We start from the raw sequence: 21,741 nt of genomic DNA on the forward strand, positions 1-21,741 counted from the left end.
TATAAATTTTGTACACGTCATATCAAGTAAAACTTTTACTCCCAAATTAAACCATAAGTAAAACTTTTAGTTAGGATGACGTAAACAAATCTCAAACATCTATTTTTCATCCTACAATAGATAAAAAAAATCAAGAATGATGTCCCATTTAGACAACAATTTTTGATCTAAGGGTTGTGTTTAAGAGGAGGAGAAAAGAGAAGATCGAAAAAATATGCAAAACGAGTTGAACCATTAACGCATGATTAATTGAGTATTAATTATTTTTAAATTTTAAAAATGAATTAATACATTTTTTAAAGTAACTTTTCTATAAAACTTCTTTTGAAAAAGCACATCATTTAGCAATTTAGAAAACGTGCACATGAATAACAAGGGGGATTTTCTCCCAAATCACTATTGCCGAACACAACCACGGTTTTATTCAAATAGAAGTTACTAAAGGATTTTCAATTTGAAGTTCTTATGGAAAAAACTTCTAAATTATTATATTTTTCAATCCAAAATGCAATTGATCTTATGATGTATTAATTAATTAGTTAATTCTAAATTGTATTTGATATGCTCTTTCCGGTTTATTGAGACCTATATTTAGCCGGGCTGCAAAGAAAACTAATATGGAAGAGCAATGCTCCCGTCCTGCGTTTTGTACCGCGTGGTACTTGTACCGCGTGGTACCAAAACCCATCCAGCCGTTGATTTTGTGGCGGGTAGGATTGGAATTGGCGCCGGCGCACCGCAATCGGTATCTACTCCCCAAATCAGACGCGAGACGCAAACCCTAGCCGCCTTCAGTATCGCCCCGACCCACCGCCCGCCCAAATTTCATCGCTCTGAATCGCGCCTCACTCACATCGGCGCCCGACGGCGGAAGCAACATCCGGCCCAATTCACATCGCCGGAAGCACTTGCCGCCCCTAATCACATCGCCGCCCCAAATCACATCGCCGCCGGAAGGAGCCGCCGCGCCAAATCACATCGCCGCCGGAAGGAGCCGCCGCGCCAAATCACATCTCCGCCGTAGCAGTCGCCGTTGTCTGAGTCGCTGGAGCAATCTTGTTCATCGCCAGAAGGTACTGCCGCCGTTTCAGTATTCTGCAACGGCCGTGTGTTTCCTGTTACAGGTAAATCGATGTGTCGTAAATTGTTTGAAGTGATACTGTGTAATTTGTTTTATATATTGAGATTATTGTTATTTTTTTGGCAGAATCATGATGGTTGATGAGATGGCAGACAATTTCAGTAGCTTAGAGGAGGAAGAGGAGTATGCTACGTTCATGGCAATGAGGTTTAAGAGCGAGAACGACGGGTTCACGTTCTATAACAGGTATGCGAAAGGGAAAGGATTTAGTATAAGGAAAAATTTTGCTAGGCGTGATCCTGTGACTGCTGATGTTATATTTAGGCAGTACACTTGCTCAAGAGAAGGGTATAGGAGAGATGTTTATATGGATATTGGTAACAAAAGCAGAGAACCTAGAGCACTAACTCGTTGTGGATGCAAAGCTATATTTGAGATTAGACTTGACAAGAAACAGGGTGATTGGTTTGTATGAAGTTTGTGGCAAAGCACAGTCATAGTTTGGCTAAATCTGATGAAGTTCCTTTCCTTCGTTCTCACCGAAATATTAGCATTGCTCAGAAGGCAAATGTTGTGGAGTTGAGAGAAGTTGGTTTGCGTCAGCACCAAGTGATGGATGTCATGGAGAGGCGTCATGGTGGTTTTGAGTCTACTGGTTTTGTGAGTAGGGACCTTTATAATTTTTTTGTAAGACAGAAGAAGAAACAGATATTAGGTGGAGATGCAGATCATGTTATAAAATACATGCAAGCTAGGCAAAAAGATGACATGGAGTACTTTTTTGAGTATGAGACCGATGAGGCTGGTCGATTGAAAAGGTTATTCTGGGCAGACCCTCAATCTCGTATAGATTATGATGCGTTTGGTGATGTAGTTGTTTTTGATAGCACATATCGGGTAAACAAATATAACTTGCCTTTCATCCCATTCGTTGGTGTGAATCACCATGGTTCGACTGTCATTTTTGCGTGTGCTATTGTGGCTGATGAGAAGGTTGCATCTTATGAGTGGATTCTGAAGCAGTTTTTGGATTGCATGGGTCAGAAACATCCCAGAGGTTTGATAACGGATGGAGACAATTCTATGCGTAGGGCAATTTCATCTGTGATGCCACATTCTGAGCATAGGTTGTGCACTTGGCATATAGAATAGAATATGGCAAGACATCTCCGGCCTGAAATGTTGGCTGATTTCAGGGCACTTATCCATTCTACTTATGGTCCGGAAGAGTTTGAGAATAAGTGGGTTGAGTTCAAGGACAAACATAAAGTGGGTGAAGATAATCAATGGTTGGTTAGAATGTACAACTTAAGGAAGAAATGGGCTGCTGCTTATTTAAAAGGTAAGTACTTTCTAGGAATGAAAAGCAACCAGCATAGTGAAAGTTTGAATTCAAAACTTCATAAGCATTTGGATCGTACAATGAGTTTAGTTGTATTGGTTGAGCATTACGAACATTGCGTGTCGCGTATAAGACATAGGGAGGCTGAGCTAGATTCAAAAGCTTCACAATCAGTCCCCTTCACGTGTACAGATGCAAGTTTAATTGAGAAAGAAGTAGCGCGCATATATACACCTGCAATTTTCAAGAAGGTTAAGTTTGAGATTATTAAATCCATGGATTGGGAAGTAATAGATTTTATTGATGAGGATACAGTAGTGAAGTATGTCATGTGCTTGAAAGAGAACAATGAGAAGCTGAAGATTTTGAACTGTACTTATGAGGAATCATTTTTGAAGACAATGAGTTGCCCTTGCATGAAACTTGATTGTGAAAGCCTTCCATGTCAGCACATGTTTGCAGTTCTGTTTTATTTGAAGATGGATGCCATTCCTGAAAGTTGCATAGTTCGCAGGTGGACTGTGAAAGCCAAAAGTGTCTTTCCGTCGGATAGATATGGTGAGACATTTTCATGGTCGGACCAAATGGAAAGGTATCGCATGTTGCGTAGCTTCGGTAGCGAAGTACTAATGAAGTGCTCCATATCTGAGGAATGTACATTGAAGGTGATGGAGATGCTAGAAAAGTTGGATTTAGAAACTGAAGATTGTGATGGTAACGAAATAGAGAGGACACTGTGTGGTCACGTGGTAGGTCAAAGTTTACGTACAGACATTAGTGGCCATGTTTTGGTACATGATCCCATGGAGGTAGTTCCGAAGGGAGCACCGCGAAAAAGATTGAGAGGTTTTTTGGAGAAGCGTGTTAGGCGTTGTGGCTATTGCCGTAACGGTGGCCATACCATTCGTTCGTGTCCAATTTACGAGAGGTAATTTATATGTGACAAGTCAAGCTAGTTCAATTGGAAAAAATACCTGCGTATTTAATTGGTTCACAATTTTTTTCAGGAAAGTACGTGTTGATGTGTGAGAACGATGGAGTTGGCCGTCAAATTGCATCGTTGAATAAGACAGGAAAGGAACATGTATTTTTTGTTAGTTTGTTTATGTTCTGAGATGAAGCAACATGGGGTGGAACTTGATGAATATTTGTGGTGTATGGCATTGATGAATATATGTATTAAGAACTTAATGTGAGACGTACTGGCAGTATGCAACTTGCTTTTATTATTGATGTTCAGTCTGTATTGGCATTGCTGTGCGTTGTAGAATGATATGCTCTTGTGTTTGACTTGTATTTTGGGATTGAAATGCTGCTCTTGTGTCTGTTATGTGATTTAAGTCTGTTTTGCTTAAGTTACAGCGAATCACGAATTGCTGTTTATTGCGGCTGCCATTGCTGTGCAGTTCGAATTGTACATTTATTGTGCAGTGAGCAATGGAAGGATACAAAAAAAACAAAAAAAACATTCATTTGGTATGCCCTTGTCAAGTACACATCGTTTTCATACCAGCATCTACTATGAAAGCCTCCAGCGTACTGCAGGCCGTTTGGCCCTGCACAAATGAACCGACATAGTAACCACAATAGATAATACCAAAAAAAAAAAAACTCAATCACCTCAATTGATAGTCTCGGTAAAACAAGCATACTAACCACACTTGATAGTTTCGCGCCGCACACTAGCAAAAAACGATGAAGGGTCTACTTCCTCTTCCATATGACTCTCGGATTCTGTCTCAGTGTCACTGTCGGATTTTACCTCTTCATCTATGTTAACACAAATCAATTGCTCAATTCACGGTCATCAAAAAAATGTTAACACAAATCGATGGATGCAAAACATTACCCGTGTCACTGTCGACTTGGATAACAACCTTCCTGTTGTTCACCATAGTCGGCTGCGTAGGCGAGGTCGGGCAGTCGGAGGGGTTGAAGCCACGTCGGAGTCGGCGGCGCAGTCGGCGGGGTCGGAGTCATCGGCGTCGTCGGCGGGGTCGGAGGGGTCGGCGTCGACGGCGGGATCTGAGGGATCGGAGTCGTCGGCGTCGTCGGCGGGGTCGGCGGGGTCGGAGGGGTCGGCGTCGACGGCGGGGTCTGAGGGGTCGACGGCGGGGTCAGGACCGTCGGCGTGGTCGTCGGCGGGGGAGTCGTCGTCGGGGTCGACGGCGGGGTCGGAGGGGTCGACGGCGGGGTCGGAGGGGTCGGCGTCGACGGCGGGATCGGAGGTGTCGGCGGCGGGGTCGGCTGGCTCCTCACATGGTCGGTCAGATGGGATGAAGGTTGTGGATGGGGGAAACCCTAGAGAGTGTGCCTTTTATTGTCTATAAAATGGGCCACCTTATGGGCTTCAATAAACGGGCCACTCAATGGGCTTTTGTGACGTGATAATTAGCAATGAAATAGATTGACACAAATTTAAAGCCGCATCAACACACGTCATACATATTTGAAGCATCAACATCCCTGATACATATTTTCGATAATTTTAAATAAAAGAAATGCAATAACGACTAGGGAACCCATAAGCCAAGCCTTGAGGTCTTCTGTTTCCTTTTTTATCCTGGAAACTCTCTTCTTATGTTTTGCTTCGATTGCCGAGATCTGTGAAGCCATCTGAAATTCTAACTTCATTTTGTCTTCTTCGACTATTGTTCTGTCTACAAAATTTGACCATTGGTACTGCGCCTTGGTAGGGTTGCGTGTACTTGCATGGTCCAATGCAAGCCAGAGCATCTCAAATGCCTTTTGTATTCTTGGTTGCCATTCTTCGTCAACCCAAAACAAAGCGTCGCACTGGTCCTCTTCCTCCAGTGGGCAACCAAGAAACCTTCTTCCGGTGTCCTTCCATTCCCATGCAGTTCTTCTCTTCGGGCGGAGGCCATGACGACATTTCAGCTGGGTACCGGTTTCATCCCCAAAATACTCGCCGTCGTCAATATACATGGGAACTTCCAAGCAAAGTCCAGAACGGTGAAACTAGCAAAAAATCAAATGAACAGAACGAGTCAACTCGAAGTAACGGCGACGCTTAAACTAATAATACTAACGCTACGAACGATTTACACGATCGGACATACCTTGTCTTTCATGTTCGCCAACTGGGGATGCAGCTCAGGCAGAAAGAGAAGAGATGGAATGGTGGAGAACAGGATGCATCAGAGAAGAATGGAAGTAGTATATAAGGACGCATTGGGACTGTTGCTTTCATTGCTTGGCATTTAGTAGTAGTTGCACATTAAATTAGGCGTACACAAATACACATGCACGGCTGTCATAAATCAGTCATATACATGTACACAAGTGCACACGACTACTCCCTCCGTAAAAAAAAAAAGACTAACCAGACATTTTCCAAGTCATACCTGTGTGTTCGTCTTATGTGAATTTTTTTTATAATTCGTATTTTCATTGTTGTTAGATGATAAAACATGATTAATATTCCAATGAGCGACAAGTTCAGATGCGACAAGTCACGTACGATCGGACCTAACAGACAGGTGTGACTCGACACGTTCAGATGCGACAAGTCACGTACGATCGGACCTAACAGACAGGTGTGACTCGACACGTTCAGATGCGACAAGTCACGTACGATCGGACCTAACACACAATTGTGACTCGACACGTTCAAATGCGACAAGTCGCGTACGATCGGACCTAACACACAGGTGTGACTCGACACGTTCAGATACGACAAGTCACGTACGATCGGACCTAACAGACAATTGTGACTCGACACGTTCAGATGCGACAAGTCACGTACGATCGGACCTAACAGACAGGTGTGACTCGACACGTTCAGATGCTACAAGTCACATACGATCGGACCTAACACACAGGTGTGACTCGACACGTTCAGATGCGACAAGTCACGTACGATCGGACCTAACACACAGGTGTGACTCGACACGTTCAGATGCGACAAGTCACGTACGATCGGACCTAACAGACAGGTGTGACTCGACACGTTTAGATGCTACAAGTCACATACGATCGGACCTAACAGACAGGTGTGACTCGACACGTTCAGATGCGACAAGTCACGTACGATCGGACCTAACACACAGGTGTGACTCGACACGTTCAGATACGACAAGTCACGTACGATCGGACCTAACACACAATTGTGACTCGACACGTTCAGATGCGACAAGTCACGTACGATCGGACCTAACAGACAGGTGTGACTCGACACGTTCAGATGTGACAAGTCACGTACGATCGGACCTAACACACAGGTGTGACTCGACACGTTCAGATGCGACACGTACGAGTGTGTGACACGTTGTACTGGTGTGACACGTTCTACTGTGTCCCACATACACACCTCACGTATGAGTAGTAGACGAGCTACAGATCACACATTGAGTAAAACGGATCACATATGGAGTAGTACACAGCACGGTTGGATGGAGGGCTCATCGTTTGTCGTGTCGATTGCATTCACACACCAACCAGATGACCATCATCTAACCATGCGTGCAGTAGTACCTATGCGTCACTGTACTGTTGTGCATTGGGAATAGCATTTAGTCCTTGGTCAGAACATCATATGAATGCACATATTTATTGCTGTCAGCACAGTAAACGAAGAGATGAAAATTACTGCGTAACAAATAGCTGACTGATGGCATACTTTCACTCCTAATCCCCATATAAATTACAGATTATTTACAAAGAAAGTACAGTCTGATCTCTTATCGCATCAACATCGCCAGAGAAATGGAAGACGACGAAGTCAGAAATGAAGCACAGTTTGAACCTTCGGTCCAGCCGCGCTTTGATGAAATCACAACTGAAGCACTGGTCACTGAGCATAAGGTTAGCTTCGGTCATTTTTTGTTTATTGGCCTTATGTTTCCATACTTCTGAAGCTGTTCTATTTTTCATGAACTTCATAGCCTGTCATTATGAAAGACATGACTATTGCATGTTCAATACAAAGATTTCTCGCTGTAGTTGCTAATTTTGACAAGAGTAAGATATCACAAATTGAGAGGATTGGATTTGGCCGGATGCTTGCCCTGCCAGATATCACCCTTCACCGCAAACTGATTGGGCAAATTGCTGAGAGATATGACAGTAAAACTGAAACAATTAACATCCAAGGAACAGCAATACCAATAACAACCCATGATGTGAAGTGTATCATGGGGTTGCCTGCGGATGGTATGATTATCAAGCCAAAGCCTCACATGAATGGAGAAGACTACAAATATTATTCAATGTACAAGCAACATAAGGGGAAGAACATTTCCCTACATGAGTTGGCAAGACAAATCAATAGTGCAAAACACCCAGATGAGCACTTTCTTAGAAGATTTGTACTATTCACCATTGGGTACATCCTATGCCCCACCACCAAGCCAATAGTTAGTTCTCAGTACCTAGCCCTTTTGAAAGACATTGACAACATTAAGAACATCAACTGGGCTAGAATCACAAGAGATTACTTAATCAATTGTCTGAATGAATTGAAGGGAGGAAGGAGAAATCTAGAAGGGAATGTACCATTGCTTCAGGTATGAAAGTATCCATTACACGTCTCCATTTGCAATCCACATTCAGTGATTCTTGCTCTCTTTTTTTTTCAGTTTTGGGCATGGGAACATGTACACATTAACGATCCAATGTGCACACTGACATACGTTGGAAGGCCACCGCCGCTAATGGCCTATTGGAATGAAATGAATGTAATGACATGGCTAAAGTACGACAAGAAATGTATTCTTGAAACAGGGACTGTAAGTTACAACTCTTTGCAACATTAAATATTAGTTTTAACATGTTAATTACCTACTATTATATACTATTCATATTACATTACAGGTTGTGGTTGTCATAGATGATCCTGAAGAGATCAAAGGGGACATTGTCCCAGTACAATGTGAAGGCCAAATTGACGAAAAAAAAATTGATGGTTTCATGGAAGATAACACTGTGGATGTCATACACATCGTACCTGAGCCTGAAGAGATCAAAGGGGACAATGTGTCAGAAGACTGTCAAGGCGCCACTGCCGAAAACAATAATGGTGATTTCATCAAAGACGACACTCCCACCAATGAAGAACCGGATTATATGTTCAAAGCAACTAAAGAAAGAACGGCTGCAAACGGATTCAACTCACATGGAAGAGGCGATGATGATGAGAGTCCACACCATGTTTACATAGAAGACGATGTTAATGTTCCATCAAGTCCTGAAAATTTCAAATATCCAGAGGTAATAGCCAATGTATGAAGTTTAAACAGTTCAACTCAAACCTTTATTAAATCTCTCTGTTGAAGGCATCAAGTCCTGAAAATTACAAAGATCCTGAGGTAATACCCACTGTATGAAGTTTAAACTACTCACCTCAAACATTTATTAAATCTCTCTGTTGTAGGCACATCAATCAGCCAATTTCGATGCAATTATGACACAACTCATGCAGATTCAACAAGGTTGTCAGTTTCTGGACAACAAGATATCCACAAAACTAATCTCAATAGAGAATACTTGCATTCAAAATAGAAGAGATATTCAGGTACAGAACCAATTTTAACAGTTATTGTACTCATAACAAATTCAGGTACTAAGTTAATGATATTGTACTTGTACTATTTATGATTTCGAACATGCATAGGCAATAAAGTACAGGTTGGGTACAACTTCAAGGTCACGAACTTTCCGTAAATTTAAACCAGCAGCCAAACAAGAAGAGACAGTAATTGATTCCAGGGCAGATTGCCGACAAGACCTAGTTGATGATTCAAAGGTAAGGTTGCAAGCAAAATAGTATATTCCAATGAGCATTACAAATGACTAACTAATCTTGTTGCATCTTAACAGAACTACGATAGTCAACCAAATGGAACAGCTACTTCTCCACACATAATCGAAAGCGATGACAATAGCCAGCAAAATCCAACACTGGTTTTTCAAATAATAGACCTACATCTACATTACAAATGCTACACTGACCATTATGCTAATTGCTTGTACATTGCAGCAGTTATCAACAATTGGCGGAAGGCTTAGACGACCGGAGGGAAGGATTATCAAGCCAACACACAAGTCACAAACTGATTTCATCTACTACAAAAAAACATTTCCAAAGCCAGTTAAATCTAGTAGGGAACCGAAACCACATGATCTAAGCCTGCTGGATGAAGTAACCTTGAGTTACATCTCTAAGAGTGAAGACAAAAAATTGCTATCAACAATTGCAGGAATCAAGATTTTTCGACAGCATCTGAAACCACTTATCCTACCAAAACAGGCTCCATCCAAAGCAAAGTGGTTGAACGGCACTGTAAGCACTGCTATCTCCTGCTTCTAATTTAACCAACAACAGAATAATTAAACACTCACAATATGCACTGCTATTGGACAGGTCATAGATGCATACATACAAATCATCATAGACAAGCAATCCGACACTCCACGAGGACAGGGAATTGCACTCCTTGAAACTGCAACACAATGCCAGCTGTGGAAAATTAATGGTACAGACAAAGGTACATGCAACAAGAGATATCGTGATCAAAGATCTAAAGTTGCTGCCAGCTATTTAGAGCATGAAATGGTAATACATACATCGTATACATTATATCCATAAGTGAAAATGCATTTCTTACTCATGATTCCGCATGTAGATTTTCCTACCCTTAAATAGAAACTCGGCCCACTGGTATGTAGCTGTCCTGGATGGTGTCAATGAAAAAATCCAAATACTGGACTCACTGCATATGGATAGGACAAGCTATGATGCAGAAAAAACCCTTACCACTACGGTATAATGAAAACACATTTCATACACTTCCCTTCTGAAAGCACTACAACTAATTATATTTCTTTGCAATATAACAGATCAAAGGAATAGAGAAGTATCTTCGTTATGCCAAACAAGATGAACACAAGACTTATAAATGGAATTCTACGAACATCACGAAATGGCCAATATGCCCGATGCAAGTGCCTCAACAGAAGGACGGGTAACCATTTCTACTATCTGTAAATAAAAATTACTATGATGTCTAAATGTAACACTATAAACATAATTGAAAATTTCAGATGGTCATGTGGATTGTTTACGCTCAAGTGCATTGAACACTGGAATGGAAAAGACCTATCCCCCGAGTACGATGCAATGGCAAGTATTCTCTGCTAAGATCTGCTATGCGATCTACGTGCTGAAGAAGTATATCATGTCTAATTTTTCCTCGTTTTATTATTTCAGCACACGACAACTACTTTTAGAGCTAAAGTGGCCACCACCTTGATCAATTCAACCATGAATGAGGTGATTCAAGTCCAAGAAGACATAATGCATCTACACAAGGAAGAATCTGAAGAAATTTGCCACAAACAGGAGCAAAACATGTCAAGTACTTATAATTGATGATAACAAATTCTCTATTTTTATCTTGGTCAACTCAGTGATGTAAACGTTCTTTCAAACAGTTTCAGATATATGCAGTACTCAAACATATTGACCCTTCATTCAATCATGCATTTTTCATTGCAAACCATAAACCATCATTTTCCATTCAAACAACATACCAGTGTGATACAACTTTTTTCTTCCAAACATCCCACCACGGTCTGAGACGGCGAGGACACACGATTTGGCAAAACCGATAGCCCACCACGAGCGCACTACCAACGGCCGATAGATCCGCTAGCAGTGATGCACCGCTCCTTGCCGCGCGGGGCCGGCGACGGCGTCGACGGCGGCGATTTGGCAGCACCGATAGCCCACCACCAGCGCTCTACCAACCGCCGATAGGCCCGGCAGCAGCGATGCACCGCTCCTTGCCGCGCGCGGGGCCGGCCACGGCGTCGACGGCGGCGACGCGAGTATCCACGGCCTGTTTGCCCTCGCATCGCGCTCCTCCACGACTAAGTGACCGCGAGCAGACCAGGCGCGCGGGGGGCTGTCGCTCGGGGCGACGGCGGCGCCGCGAGCACCGCAAGCCTCGGCGCTCGGGGAGGTTACTGCTGGGGGAGGCGGCAGCCGGAAGCCACGGGGCTCGCGGCGACGGCAGCCGGAAGCCGCGGGGCTCGCGACGACGGCGGGGAGGTCAGTGCAGCAGGCGGCGGCGCAGTACAAGGGTTAGCGGCGGACAAGTCTCTGCGATGCGGATGGAGACCAATTCGTTAGGGCAACGATACACCACTCATCGATCCGGATATTGTGAAAAGACAACGCTACCCTTCCACCCTACGATTTCAGGCGGTACCGCGCAAAGGAGAAATTTGGTACCGCGCGGTACCGTGCATTCCTGACCGTTAGATCTGTTTACATCCAACGGCTGCGATTTGGTACCACCTTGGTACCACGCGGTACCTCGCGACGGTGCTGGACGGTAAAAACCGTAAATATGGAATTATGAATATGCCTTTTTACGCTATTTCAATAATATGATTTAGTAGAACGATGTTAAAAGAAAACTACTTAGTTTGTTTTGAGATCAACAAATTTCAACATCATTTCAGAGGGGAAGAAGTCAAGCTTACACATTCTACGTATAATAAGCGTACAAATCACATTATAGCTGTACGTATATAGGAATAGCTTGAACCTTGAAATCTAGCCGGCCGCCTGGGTTGGAAATGGATCCAAAGTGCCCGATTAGGCATGCAGTGCATTAGGACTAATCTAAAGTGCCCCATTTGCATCAAGTAAAGTACTATATTAACTACAGTAAAATCGCACACCGTTGTATGCATTTGATCACTGTAGCACAGACATCGCCGCGAGGAACCCTTTCACAGAAACTGTTCGAATTTAAATGTTACAATGATGTACTTATGCGTCAGGTTATTCAAATGACTTTGAACTAATCACGTGGTAAAGCAGTATCTCATCTCCAAGACAGTGGTCAACAATCCCAACAAACGCTCTCTCTCAGAAAACAAAAAAGACCCAACCAACGGTTGAACGCACAATGAGAATGTGAGGGAATTGTAATCCAACACCGAAGCTCACACAGGTCGCTGGCCTCCCACCACCACCAAACCCAACCCCGGAACTAAGCCTCCATCCTGGCCGTCCATCGGCCATCCAGACGCTCCTATCGCGCCACACCAACCCCACCACCGCTTTGCCCCCGTGACCAGGTCAGAGCGGCGGACTAGCCCAACGAGACGATACGACTTGTCAATTTGCCCATGCGGCCGTGCCCACCAACCAGCCAGCACAACAGAGAGCACGAGCGCGCGGCGCATCCACGTCTCTCCTCCATTCCGCCGAGGCCGAGCAGCCGATGGATCGCGGCCCGCCAACCCTGTTTCCTTCCGTGGCACACGGGTTTCCGCGCGAAACCGGCGAAATTCGCCGCATCTCTTCGTGCTGAGCCGTTTCCCACGTACTGACTCACTACTACTTGCTACTGCCACCCACACCAACCAATCCATTGACGCTATATAAGCACGCCACGGCCAACGGCACCCGACCCAGCAGCCACAGCTCGCTTTGCAATTCCACCAACTAAAATCAAACCACCAAAACACAACACAGGGACGTATCGCACAGCCAGTGAGCGGGTCTAGTTCGAGCAGCATGGCGGCCTCCGCGATGAGGGTGGCCATCGCCACCGGGGCGTCGTTGGCGGTGCATTTGTTCGTCAAGTCGTTCGTGCAGGCGCAGCATCCTGCTCTCACCTTGCTGCTGCCAGTGGCTGTGTTTGTCGGCATTGCGGTGGGCGCGAAGGGCGGGAGCGGTGGTGACGGGAAGGCGCCGCCGGGGCCGGCGGCCGTGCCGGTGTTCGGCAACTGGCTGCAGGTGGGCAACGACCTGAACCACCGGTTCCTCGCGGCGATGTCGGCACGGTACGGTCCCGTGTTCCGTCTGCGGCTGGGCGTGCGCAACCTGGTGGTGGTGTCGGACCCGAAGCTGGCGACGGAGGTGCTGCACACGCAGGGCGTGGAGTTCGGCTCCCGCCCGCGCAACGTCGTCTTCGACATCTTCACCGCCAACGGCGCCGACATGGTGTTCACCGAGTACGGCGACCACTGGCGACGCATGCGCCGCGTCATGACGCTGCCGTTCTTCACGGCGCGCGTCGTGCAGCAGTACAAGGCCATGTGGGAGGCCGAGATGGACGCCGTCGTGGACGACGTGCGCGGCGACGCGGTGGCGCAGGGCACCGGCTTCGTGGTGCGACGCAGGCTGCAGCTCATGCTGTACAACATCATGTACCGGATGATGTTCGACGCGCGGTTCGAGTCGGTGGACGACCCCATGTTCATCGAGGCCACCAGGTTCAACTCCGAGCGCAGCCGCCTCGCGCAGAGCTTCGAGTACAACTACGGCGACTTCATCCCCATCCTCCGTCCCTTCTTGCGGGGCTACCTCAACAAGTGCCGTGACCTCCAGAGCAGGAGGCTCGCCTTCTTCAACAACAACTACGTCGAGAAGAGAAGGTACATTCCATTTTTCTTACTTTACTGCATTCCCTATCCATTCTTGTCATGGAAAAAATGAGGATTGCAAGGTAAATTTGTTCGTGTCTAATCAACAAAAATCTTGATATGAAATGCAGGAAGGTGATGGACACTCCGGGAGACAGGAACAAGCTCCGGTGCGCGATCGACCATATCCTTGAGGCGGAGAAGAACGGCGAGCTGACGGCGGAGAACGTGATCTACATCGTGGAGAACATCAACGTGGCCGCCATCGAGACGACGCTCTGGTCCATCGAGTGGGCGCTGGCCGAGGTCGTCAACCACCCGGCGGTGCAGAGCAAGGTCCGCGCCGAGATCAACGACGTGCTCGGCGACGACGAGCCCATCACCGAGTCCAGCATCCACAAGCTGACTTACCTGCAGGCCGTGATCAAGGAGACGCTGCGGCTGCACTCCCCGATCCCGCTGCTGGTGCCGCACATGAACCTGGAGGAGGCCAAGCTCGGCGGGTACACCATCCCCAAGGGATCCAAGGTGGTGGTGAACGCGTGGTGGCTGGCCAACAACCCGGCGCTGTGGGAGAACCCCGAGGAGTTCCGGCCTGAGCGGTTCTTGGAGAAGGAGAGCGGCGTGGACGCCACCGTCGCCGGGAAGGTGGACTTCAGGTTCCTGCCCTTCGGCGTGGGCCGCCGCAGCTGCCCGGGGATCATCCTGGCGCTGCCCATCCTGGCGCTCATCGTCGGGAAGCTGGTGAGGAGCTTCGAGATGGTGCCGCCGCCGGGCGTGGAGAAGCTGGACGTGAGCGAGAAAGGCGGGCAGTTCAGCCTCCACATCGCCAAGCACTCCGTCGTCGCCTTCCACCCCATCTCTGCCTGAACTCATCGAATCCCTTTGAATCAAGTTCGTGCCATCAGTCGATAAATCCAATTAAAATTTTTGTTTGTTTATAAAATTGCAGAAGAATAGGTTATAAATGACAGCTTACAGCATGTTTTCAGTTTTGTTTCCTAAAGAGTGTAATTTGAAAAGTGAAATGGAATTGTCATCCAACTAGTGTGAGAAAGTGCTCTGCTTTGCGTAAAAAGAAATGTGCTCTGCTCTGCTCTGTTCTGTTATCTCTTCCTTTGTAGTCTGACTGTATGTTCAGAACATTATCCATTTTCCTGTGTTGCGGTCTTGCGGATGCCCGTGCGAAGAAGAGCAAAGGTCATCTTCTTCAATCTTCATCACCGGCATATCGCTGGCACAGCCGACGCTGATTAGTTCGGCATGTATTCCTTTTGCGACCTTGGAGGCTTGGATGGATTACTGGGCGCCAGAATGGCCATCCAATCGATGGAAAGGTCATTATGAGACGGCCTATAATATAAGCTCACTACTTACTAATATAAATCAATGTTAGAGATAATATGATTGGCTATAATGTTAGTTTTATTTTTGTCATCCTCTCTTTCTCTCACCATAAATTTATACTAGCTCTTGTATTAGAGCCAATACTTTCTGCTTTTCTTTACCTCTCTCTCTTCCATTATTATCCTTTCTCTAAGATCGGAGAATACAGATGACTGACGGTGATGGTCCTGAGTCAGTTTTTGTTAGAGATTACCTATTGATCTTTCGAGTTTTTTTATAGGCAGTGTCGCAGTGATTACCAACGGTAGCAATGTTTCATATGCCCCTTCATATTCTCAGCGTAACTATGCCCATAAGAAAATGAAAGGACTGTTTTTTTTTTCTTTGTTGCCCTACCAATATTTTGATTGCTTAAAGTGGTAGGCATGATGGTTTTGGTTTTAAGCCAAATGATTGATATTACCAATATCCAATTTGGTACTTTCTAGATTTTAATTAATTTCTTTCTAAATAGGAAGGTAACCCGCGCATTCGTGTAGGTATGCGTATTAGTTTGTTTCGAGAATAGGTTTAAGAATGGAAGCTCAAATTAAAAGTGAGGTGATTTTCTTTTCTAAATGAATATTCGTTGTCTCTGTTTTTTCTAAATGAATATTCGTTTAGAAAAGAAAGAAACTTTCGTTGATAAAGCCTTCACCTCTTTGATATGTAAAAGCAAAGTACTGTAGAGGCACTAGTAATAGTGAAAAGTACGGACAATTTTTTTTTGAAATTTTATTAGATTTTCTCTAATTGGTTAACTTTACTTCCTATTAATATTTTCTATTTTATGTGTATACACTCTTATTCTAAGTTCAATTTTCGCGTGATGATAAATAGGATAGAGTATAACACCTTATGTATAAACCTTTTTCAGGAAAAAAAAATCAATCACCCTTATGTATAAGAGCAGGTACAATAGCAGGCTATAAGCCGGCTATAACCATATATCGAGAAGAAAAGAAAAGAGAGAGAAGAAAGCGGGCTACAAATTTGTAGCTGGTTGCAACACGGACTCCAAGATGTTATATGTGTATGAGAGGTGGGACCGGGTATTAATGGTGTAGTATATTTTTATAGTTAACTATTGTATGAATGAGCTATTAGATTGGCTATAGATGTTTTGGAGCCAGTAGTTGGCTATACTATTGACCTTGCTCTAAGCTGCTAAGACTGGTTCGGTATATGTTCTCATTGTTTACTCATCAACGTATTGGGTGGTACTTGAGGCTGCCTTAAATGCATGGGGTTATAGAGTCTTAAGAGCAAGGCTAATAATACAACCAACTTGTTGGCTGTAAGGTTTTTTTAGCCTTCTCTCAGTCCATTCATATAATAGTTAGCTTTTTACAATTAATACAGGGCTCACTTGTCTATCTTACAGAGTTTCTTGGCTCTTGTGTCCAAGCCGTCTGTAAGTTTATAAGTTTATAGCCCGCTTCTCCCCTCTCTCTCCTCTCTTCTATCCTCCGCATCAGTATTTAGTCGGCTTACAGCCTCCTATTGTACTTGCTCTAAGGTTCCGTTCTTTTCTCCAACAACAGTTGGATGAAGATAAATATTTTTTGGCACGCTTTTCAAACTGCTAAACGGTGTGTTTCGTGCAAAAATTTTTTATATGAAAGTTGCTCTAAAATATCATATTAATCTATTTTTCAAGTTTGTAATAATTAAAACTCAATCAATCATACGTTAATACTACCTCGTTTTGCGTAAAAAAAAACTTAATTTTCATCTTCAGGAGAATTTGCGGGAACCGTGTTGGCGTAAAAAACGTTGTGTGGGAGATAACCCATTAGAGTATCACCAACACAGTTCCCACAAATTCTAATTCAAAATTTTCTTTTAGGAATCTCTAATATGGATTTAGGATTTTTTTTTAAAAAAAACATACCTCCAACAGATTGCCCAGAACTAACTCCCGAAAACAAAAAAAAAGTGAGCTCACCTCGAACTCTTCTTCATATGATTGGCCCCCCTTCCCGTGCATGATCGGCGCTCCCCCTCCTATCCACGCGATCCATCGATTGGGAGTGGTTGCGTGTTCTCGACTTGTGGATAGCCAAAAAAAAACAGATATGAGATTTTCAAATTTTAGGCAATTGATCAGATGGATTGTTGGAGCATGATTTTCATCTGAAATCCTATAATTGTTAGGATATGTTTATGAGAACTATTGGTGATGCTCTTAGGGAATGTTTCGTGTGGTGTCAGGCTCCATACAAACCAGCGACAACAACTTCGCATGCATTTGATATTTCTTCTGTAATATTTTTCTATAAAAATTATAGTTTTAATATTAGAAATTTCTAGATATAACTGCACACATTTATATTATATAATCTTTGATGTATATTCTGCTATGCCTATCTGGGTGAATACTGCTAGTTTTCTATGGGGAGGTGGGGAGGTAGGTGAGTGAAGTGCGGCAAGATCATCGGCACGGCACCTTCCTAGGCCAGCGACAGGATTCATGTAGTGGCAACTGCGGAGGAGGAGACGGGGAGATTTAGGAAGAGGAGAGGGGACCCACCCATCTGCGCTCCTCAGCAAATGGCGCTGTGCTTGAACCGCAAGGGAGAGAAGAGGGTAAAGAGAGGGGTGATGGCGTGGGTCCCACTGTATCTTTTTTATTTTTAACTGGACAATCACTGACATGTGGGTCCTATGTTTATGTTTTTTTTTTACTTTAAGCGCTATGTGAACACCACGTAGACACCATGTCAGTCGAAACCATAGTCCAAACTTCCTTGGGACCTTGTTTGCACTGGTTTTGTGAGTTGAGGGACGTGTTATATCTGGTATTGTGGTTTAGAGACGAATTTTAGACTCGGTGACAACTAGAGGACCTTCAGTGAACTTATTCCAATTTTGGGACTGCTATGTGTCCAAAGTGTTCGTGAGGCCCATGTAGTATTCTATCTAAAAAGGTGCGGCCCATGTATCCCCCCCAGCTCGGCATAGACTTCCGTCGTCTCCTCCTCGTGAGCTCGCCCCTGCGCCGCCTGCGCCGATCTCCATCCCGCGAGCGAGCAGGGGCGCCCGGCGCTGGCGCCGTCGTTCGTCCTGTTGCTTCCGCCCGCATCCTGGTGAGCATCCATCCGTTACCCTACGCGCACCCTCTTCCTCATCTCTCTCTGGTCTCTTCCCACGCACTTCTTCTCGAATTTGCGTTGAACCCTATAGATTCTGTTCTAGAAATTTGCCTTAATCTGAATAACTAGTAACAGTTTGTTTGTTCCCCCAAGTAGTTTGGGGCTTCAATTGAACCCCCTTGTCGGTCCCACGCTAGATCCGCTCCTGCTAGTGTCTGAATTGTTCATCTTGTTTTTAGTACAGAATTACCAGTTCTTACCCCATTTTTTGTGCTAATTTTCGCATCGGAACAGAAACCCTTTCGTTTGTCAAACTCTCTATTGTTGTTTTAATAGATGCCCCTAACTATCAAGGATAATAGTATCTGTGGAATAATGGGATTAATTATTTCTGGCACACCATTTACTCTCTCTCTGTCTCTCTCTAAATTTCACCTGGCATAGCAGCATGCCAGCATAATGCATTTTTTCACCTTTCTCTTGAATACTGTTTTCTCTTTACGGATTAAGGAAAACATTATTGTACAGACAGTGCTCGTTTCAGAATAAATGGGAGATAGGGAAAGACGAACTGTGTTTGTCACAGTAGGGACCACGTGTTTTGATGCTCTTGTCAAGGCAGTAGATTCCCCGCAAGTCAAAGAAGCTCTACTGGAAAAAGGTTATACTGATCTAATAATTCAAATGGGCCGAGGTACATATGTTCCATCTAAGGTCAATGAATTTCTCTTTCATTCCTTTTAAATTGCCACTTTACCAGCACGGAATTCCAGCTTGTTCTGCATGTTAATTCTTCTTTTGGTGCTTTTTTTTTGTCTGTGTGCGTGTTCTGTTCTTGGGGTTAATTCTTGATGAGTTGTCAGATGAACAGAAGTTGCGCGGTTTGATTTCTTGTGAAGAGTTCTGTTTGGATTGCACATTTCTTATTTTCAGTTTTATATAACCAGTTTCGAGTGAATGTTTCTAAGTTGAATGGGTAGGGACTATATCCAATCATTGAATGATTAGGGGATGTTCCTAACATGTGGCATGAATTTATGTTATATTAGCAGATAATAATTGCTTTACTCTGCTAGTGATTCCTCTGTTCTACCTGAAACATTTGTAAGCACCATGTTGATGGTTGTGAAAGTGAAGTGAAACCAGCCAGAAACTTTGATATATTTGAATACAGGTCTCAGGAGATGGAACTCTTCAAGTTGATTATTTCACTTTTTCGCCAAGCATTGCTGATTATATAAGGGATGCTTCCCTGGTCATCAGTCATGCAGGTAATTGTACATGTTTATAGGACATACCAGGTGAAATGTATTTCATTCAAATAACATTTTTACCCAATATAATGGTTTTCTCAATTGAAGGATTACTCCACTGCACCATGAATATGCTCTCATTGTTTATAGGTCATACCTTGTGTAAAGTCTGTCTTCATGGCCAATTCTATTCTGTTGGACATGAGGAGTGTACACCCTTACCGTATAAGCTTATATACAAAACTGGGTTTAAAGATCTTCATGCCAATAGTTTGAACTTGATTAAGGCATATGCTATCTCATTTTTTTCTTAAGTGCTGCAGTGGAGTATTATATCGTGTGGAACGCTTTGGTGCATTACATGAAATCCTTTCTAAACTTGGTAGTTTGTGCCAACAAATTGAGCATAATTGGTGTCTTTAAATGGCTGACGCCTGAAGAGAATAGCTACACTTGTACTGTTTTAACGCCATATTGGCTGCTCGATTTTTATTTACAAAACATCTTCTGATATTATAAGCACTTTTTTGTTAACCAATTTATGTTTTTTCACCTCTAGATCATACTGCTATTTGAGTTCATTTGAACTAATAAACATGCCATTTTTACTTCGCTTCACAATATTTATCTGACGCGTACAAAGAAGCATAATATTTAAGTAAGCTGACCATACTTGCTATTGTTAGGTAGAGTTGTAATATTTCTACCTGCCGTTATGGTCAAATTTCATTAAATGTTACATAAATTCTGTGCTGCCTTGATATGTGCTCTGGATAAATACTGTGAATTTTAGCAAGTATATCATCAATTTTGCATCTTTGTTACTTCCTCCATTTCATAATGTAAGACTTTCTAGCATTGCCCACATTCATATGTTTCTAGATTCATTAACATCCATAAAAATGTGGGCAATGCTAGAAAGTCTTACATTATGAAACTGAGGGAGTAGTTGTCAATGCTGATTGCAATTAACCAGATTGAGCTCTAGCAGGTTCAGGAAGCATATTCGAGACGTTGCGACATGGCAAACCTCTAATTGTTGTTGTAAATGAGGATTTGATGGACAATCATCAGAGTGAGTTAGCAGAGGAACTGGCTACAAGGAAACACCTCTTCTGTGCAAGCCCACAAACACTAGGAGAGACGATCCAGGAAATGGACATAGAGACTCTCAACCCTTATGTGCCAGGGGATGCCAAACCAGTTGTATCGCTGATTAACAAGTTTTTTGGCTTCCCAGATGACTGATTTTTTTTTTCTTATTCCCGCCTTTTCTGTTGTAAGAAAATGAAGTCACATATGGAAGAGGTAGCTGACAAAAGTGAAGTTTCATAGTGGCATGTCACATGCAAGCCTATACCCAACCATTTTGGTATGATTCCAACTCACCAAGTGTAATCCGAGAGAACTCTTTGAATTGTTTGAAAACGGAGGAAATGCATCTTAAACTCCATTGTTAAGCCATTGGGTGCGAAGTAGTATGATTTTTTTTTATTTGAAACTAAGTAGTATGATGTTTATTCCGGGACAATCTCTTTTGCTTTCTCCTTTATGGTATAGTTTAGAAGCAATTAGAATCAGACGGCTGGTGACACATGGAAGCTGTATCGAAAGGCTAAAATCTTCAGGTATTTTTTATTTTATTTTAGGCTTTGATTTTAGTATGATGCCAACAGGGACTCTCCTAGAGGTAGTTTTGATTTTCTTTTTAAGCTTTTGTTTTAGAATTAGTTCCATTGTCTTTCTCCTTTTGTCTTGGTGTCTGGCTCTTTTTCATGATCACTAGGAGAACAATTCAAAGACTAGCTAATATTATTCTTAAAAATCAAACTTTAAAAATTCAAAATCGCTTTGAATTATGGGTTTGTTTGGTTTTTTTTTTAAAAAAAGAGAAAACTTAGCAAACTTTGGTTCCGTAGAAGATGTTTGGGTAGTGTTCGGTTTAAGACCTTTATAGCTTTTGTTGAGTTTTGAGAGTGGAAAGTTTTGGAATTACCATTTTTTTCGAAGAGTTGTGATGGGTGTGTTTGCCAAGGGTACAAAGGTATGCCATATAGAGTCGAAGTTACCCATTGAGGAAGGCCTTGATTCTGCTAGGGATGCACCACAGCACGAACTTTTGCAATCTAACCTATCAAATACTCACACTAGCTGTGCTTATATGAAAAATAGACCGAAAGC

General features: G+C 43.6%; 2 protein-coding genes, 3 long non-coding RNA genes, 1 other non-coding gene and 1 pseudogene across 8 annotated transcripts; 4 read left to right on the forward strand and 3 right to left on the reverse strand.

Annotated features, from left to right (window-relative positions):
- Positions 1–1,277: 1,277 nt before the first annotated feature.
- Positions 1,278–4,753, forward strand: LOC136355244 (protein FAR1-RELATED SEQUENCE 5-like; annotated as a pseudogene).
- A 61-nt stretch (positions 4,754–4,814) lies between these two features.
- On the reverse strand, positions 4,815–5,578 carry LOC136355128 (uncharacterized). Its single transcript, XR_010739233.1, has 2 exons — positions 5,504–5,578; positions 4,815–5,402 (listed from the first exon to the last, which is right to left on the reverse strand). It is a non-coding gene; the product is annotated as an uncharacterized lncRNA (long non-coding RNA).
- A 1,599-nt stretch (positions 5,579–7,177) lies between these two features.
- On the forward strand, positions 7,178–7,987 carry LOC4329328 (uncharacterized). Its single transcript, XR_010739235.1, has 2 exons — positions 7,178–7,247; positions 7,328–7,987. It is a non-coding gene; the product is annotated as an uncharacterized protein (transcript).
- LOC4329327 (uncharacterized) lies at positions 7,599–9,585 on the reverse strand. Its single transcript, XR_003241014.2, has 4 exons — positions 8,557–9,585; positions 8,389–8,442; positions 7,938–8,100; positions 7,599–7,819 (listed from the first exon to the last, which is right to left on the reverse strand). It is a non-coding gene; the product is annotated as an uncharacterized lncRNA (long non-coding RNA).
- Positions 9,586–9,756: 171 nt separating this feature from the next.
- On the reverse strand, positions 9,757–11,564 carry LOC136355129 (uncharacterized). Its single transcript, XR_010739234.1, has 3 exons — positions 10,974–11,564; positions 10,049–10,153; positions 9,757–9,900 (listed from the first exon to the last, which is right to left on the reverse strand). It is a non-coding gene; the product is annotated as an uncharacterized lncRNA (long non-coding RNA).
- A 1,307-nt stretch (positions 11,565–12,871) lies between these two features.
- LOC4329329 (cytochrome P450 CYP73A100) lies at positions 12,872–14,935 on the forward strand. Its single transcript, XM_015771093.3, has 2 exons — positions 12,872–13,838; positions 13,958–14,935. Exons 1-2 carry the CDS (start codon positions 12,976–12,978, stop codon positions 14,694–14,696), a joined length of 1,602 nt encoding a protein of 533 aa, XP_015626579.1. The 5' UTR covers positions 12,872–12,975; the 3' UTR covers positions 14,697–14,935.
- A 3,229-nt stretch (positions 14,936–18,164) lies between these two features.
- Positions 18,165–21,020, forward strand: LOC4329330 (uncharacterized). Of its 3 annotated transcripts, none has more exons than XM_015771094.3 (4): positions 18,165–18,301; positions 18,836–19,021; positions 19,482–19,578; positions 20,552–21,020. In XM_015771094.3, exons 2-4 carry the CDS (start codon positions 18,857–18,859, stop codon positions 20,806–20,808), a joined length of 519 nt encoding a protein of 172 aa, XP_015626580.1. In that variant the 5' UTR covers positions 18,165–18,301; positions 18,836–18,856; the 3' UTR covers positions 20,809–21,020. The 3 variants fall into 3 exon arrangements, with proteins under 3 accessions (XP_015626580.1, XP_066163463.1, XP_015626581.1); XM_066307366.1 differs by having other exon boundaries at positions 18,840–19,021; XM_015771095.3 differs by having other exon boundaries at positions 18,852–19,021.
- The last annotated feature ends 721 nt before the right edge of the window (positions 21,021–21,741 follow it).

The sequence above is a fragment of the Oryza sativa genome, chromosome 2, assembly GCF_034140825.1.
Source record: "Oryza sativa Japonica Group chromosome 2, ASM3414082v1".
Classification (NCBI taxonomy): Eukaryota; Viridiplantae; Streptophyta; class Magnoliopsida; order Poales; family Poaceae; genus Oryza; species Oryza sativa.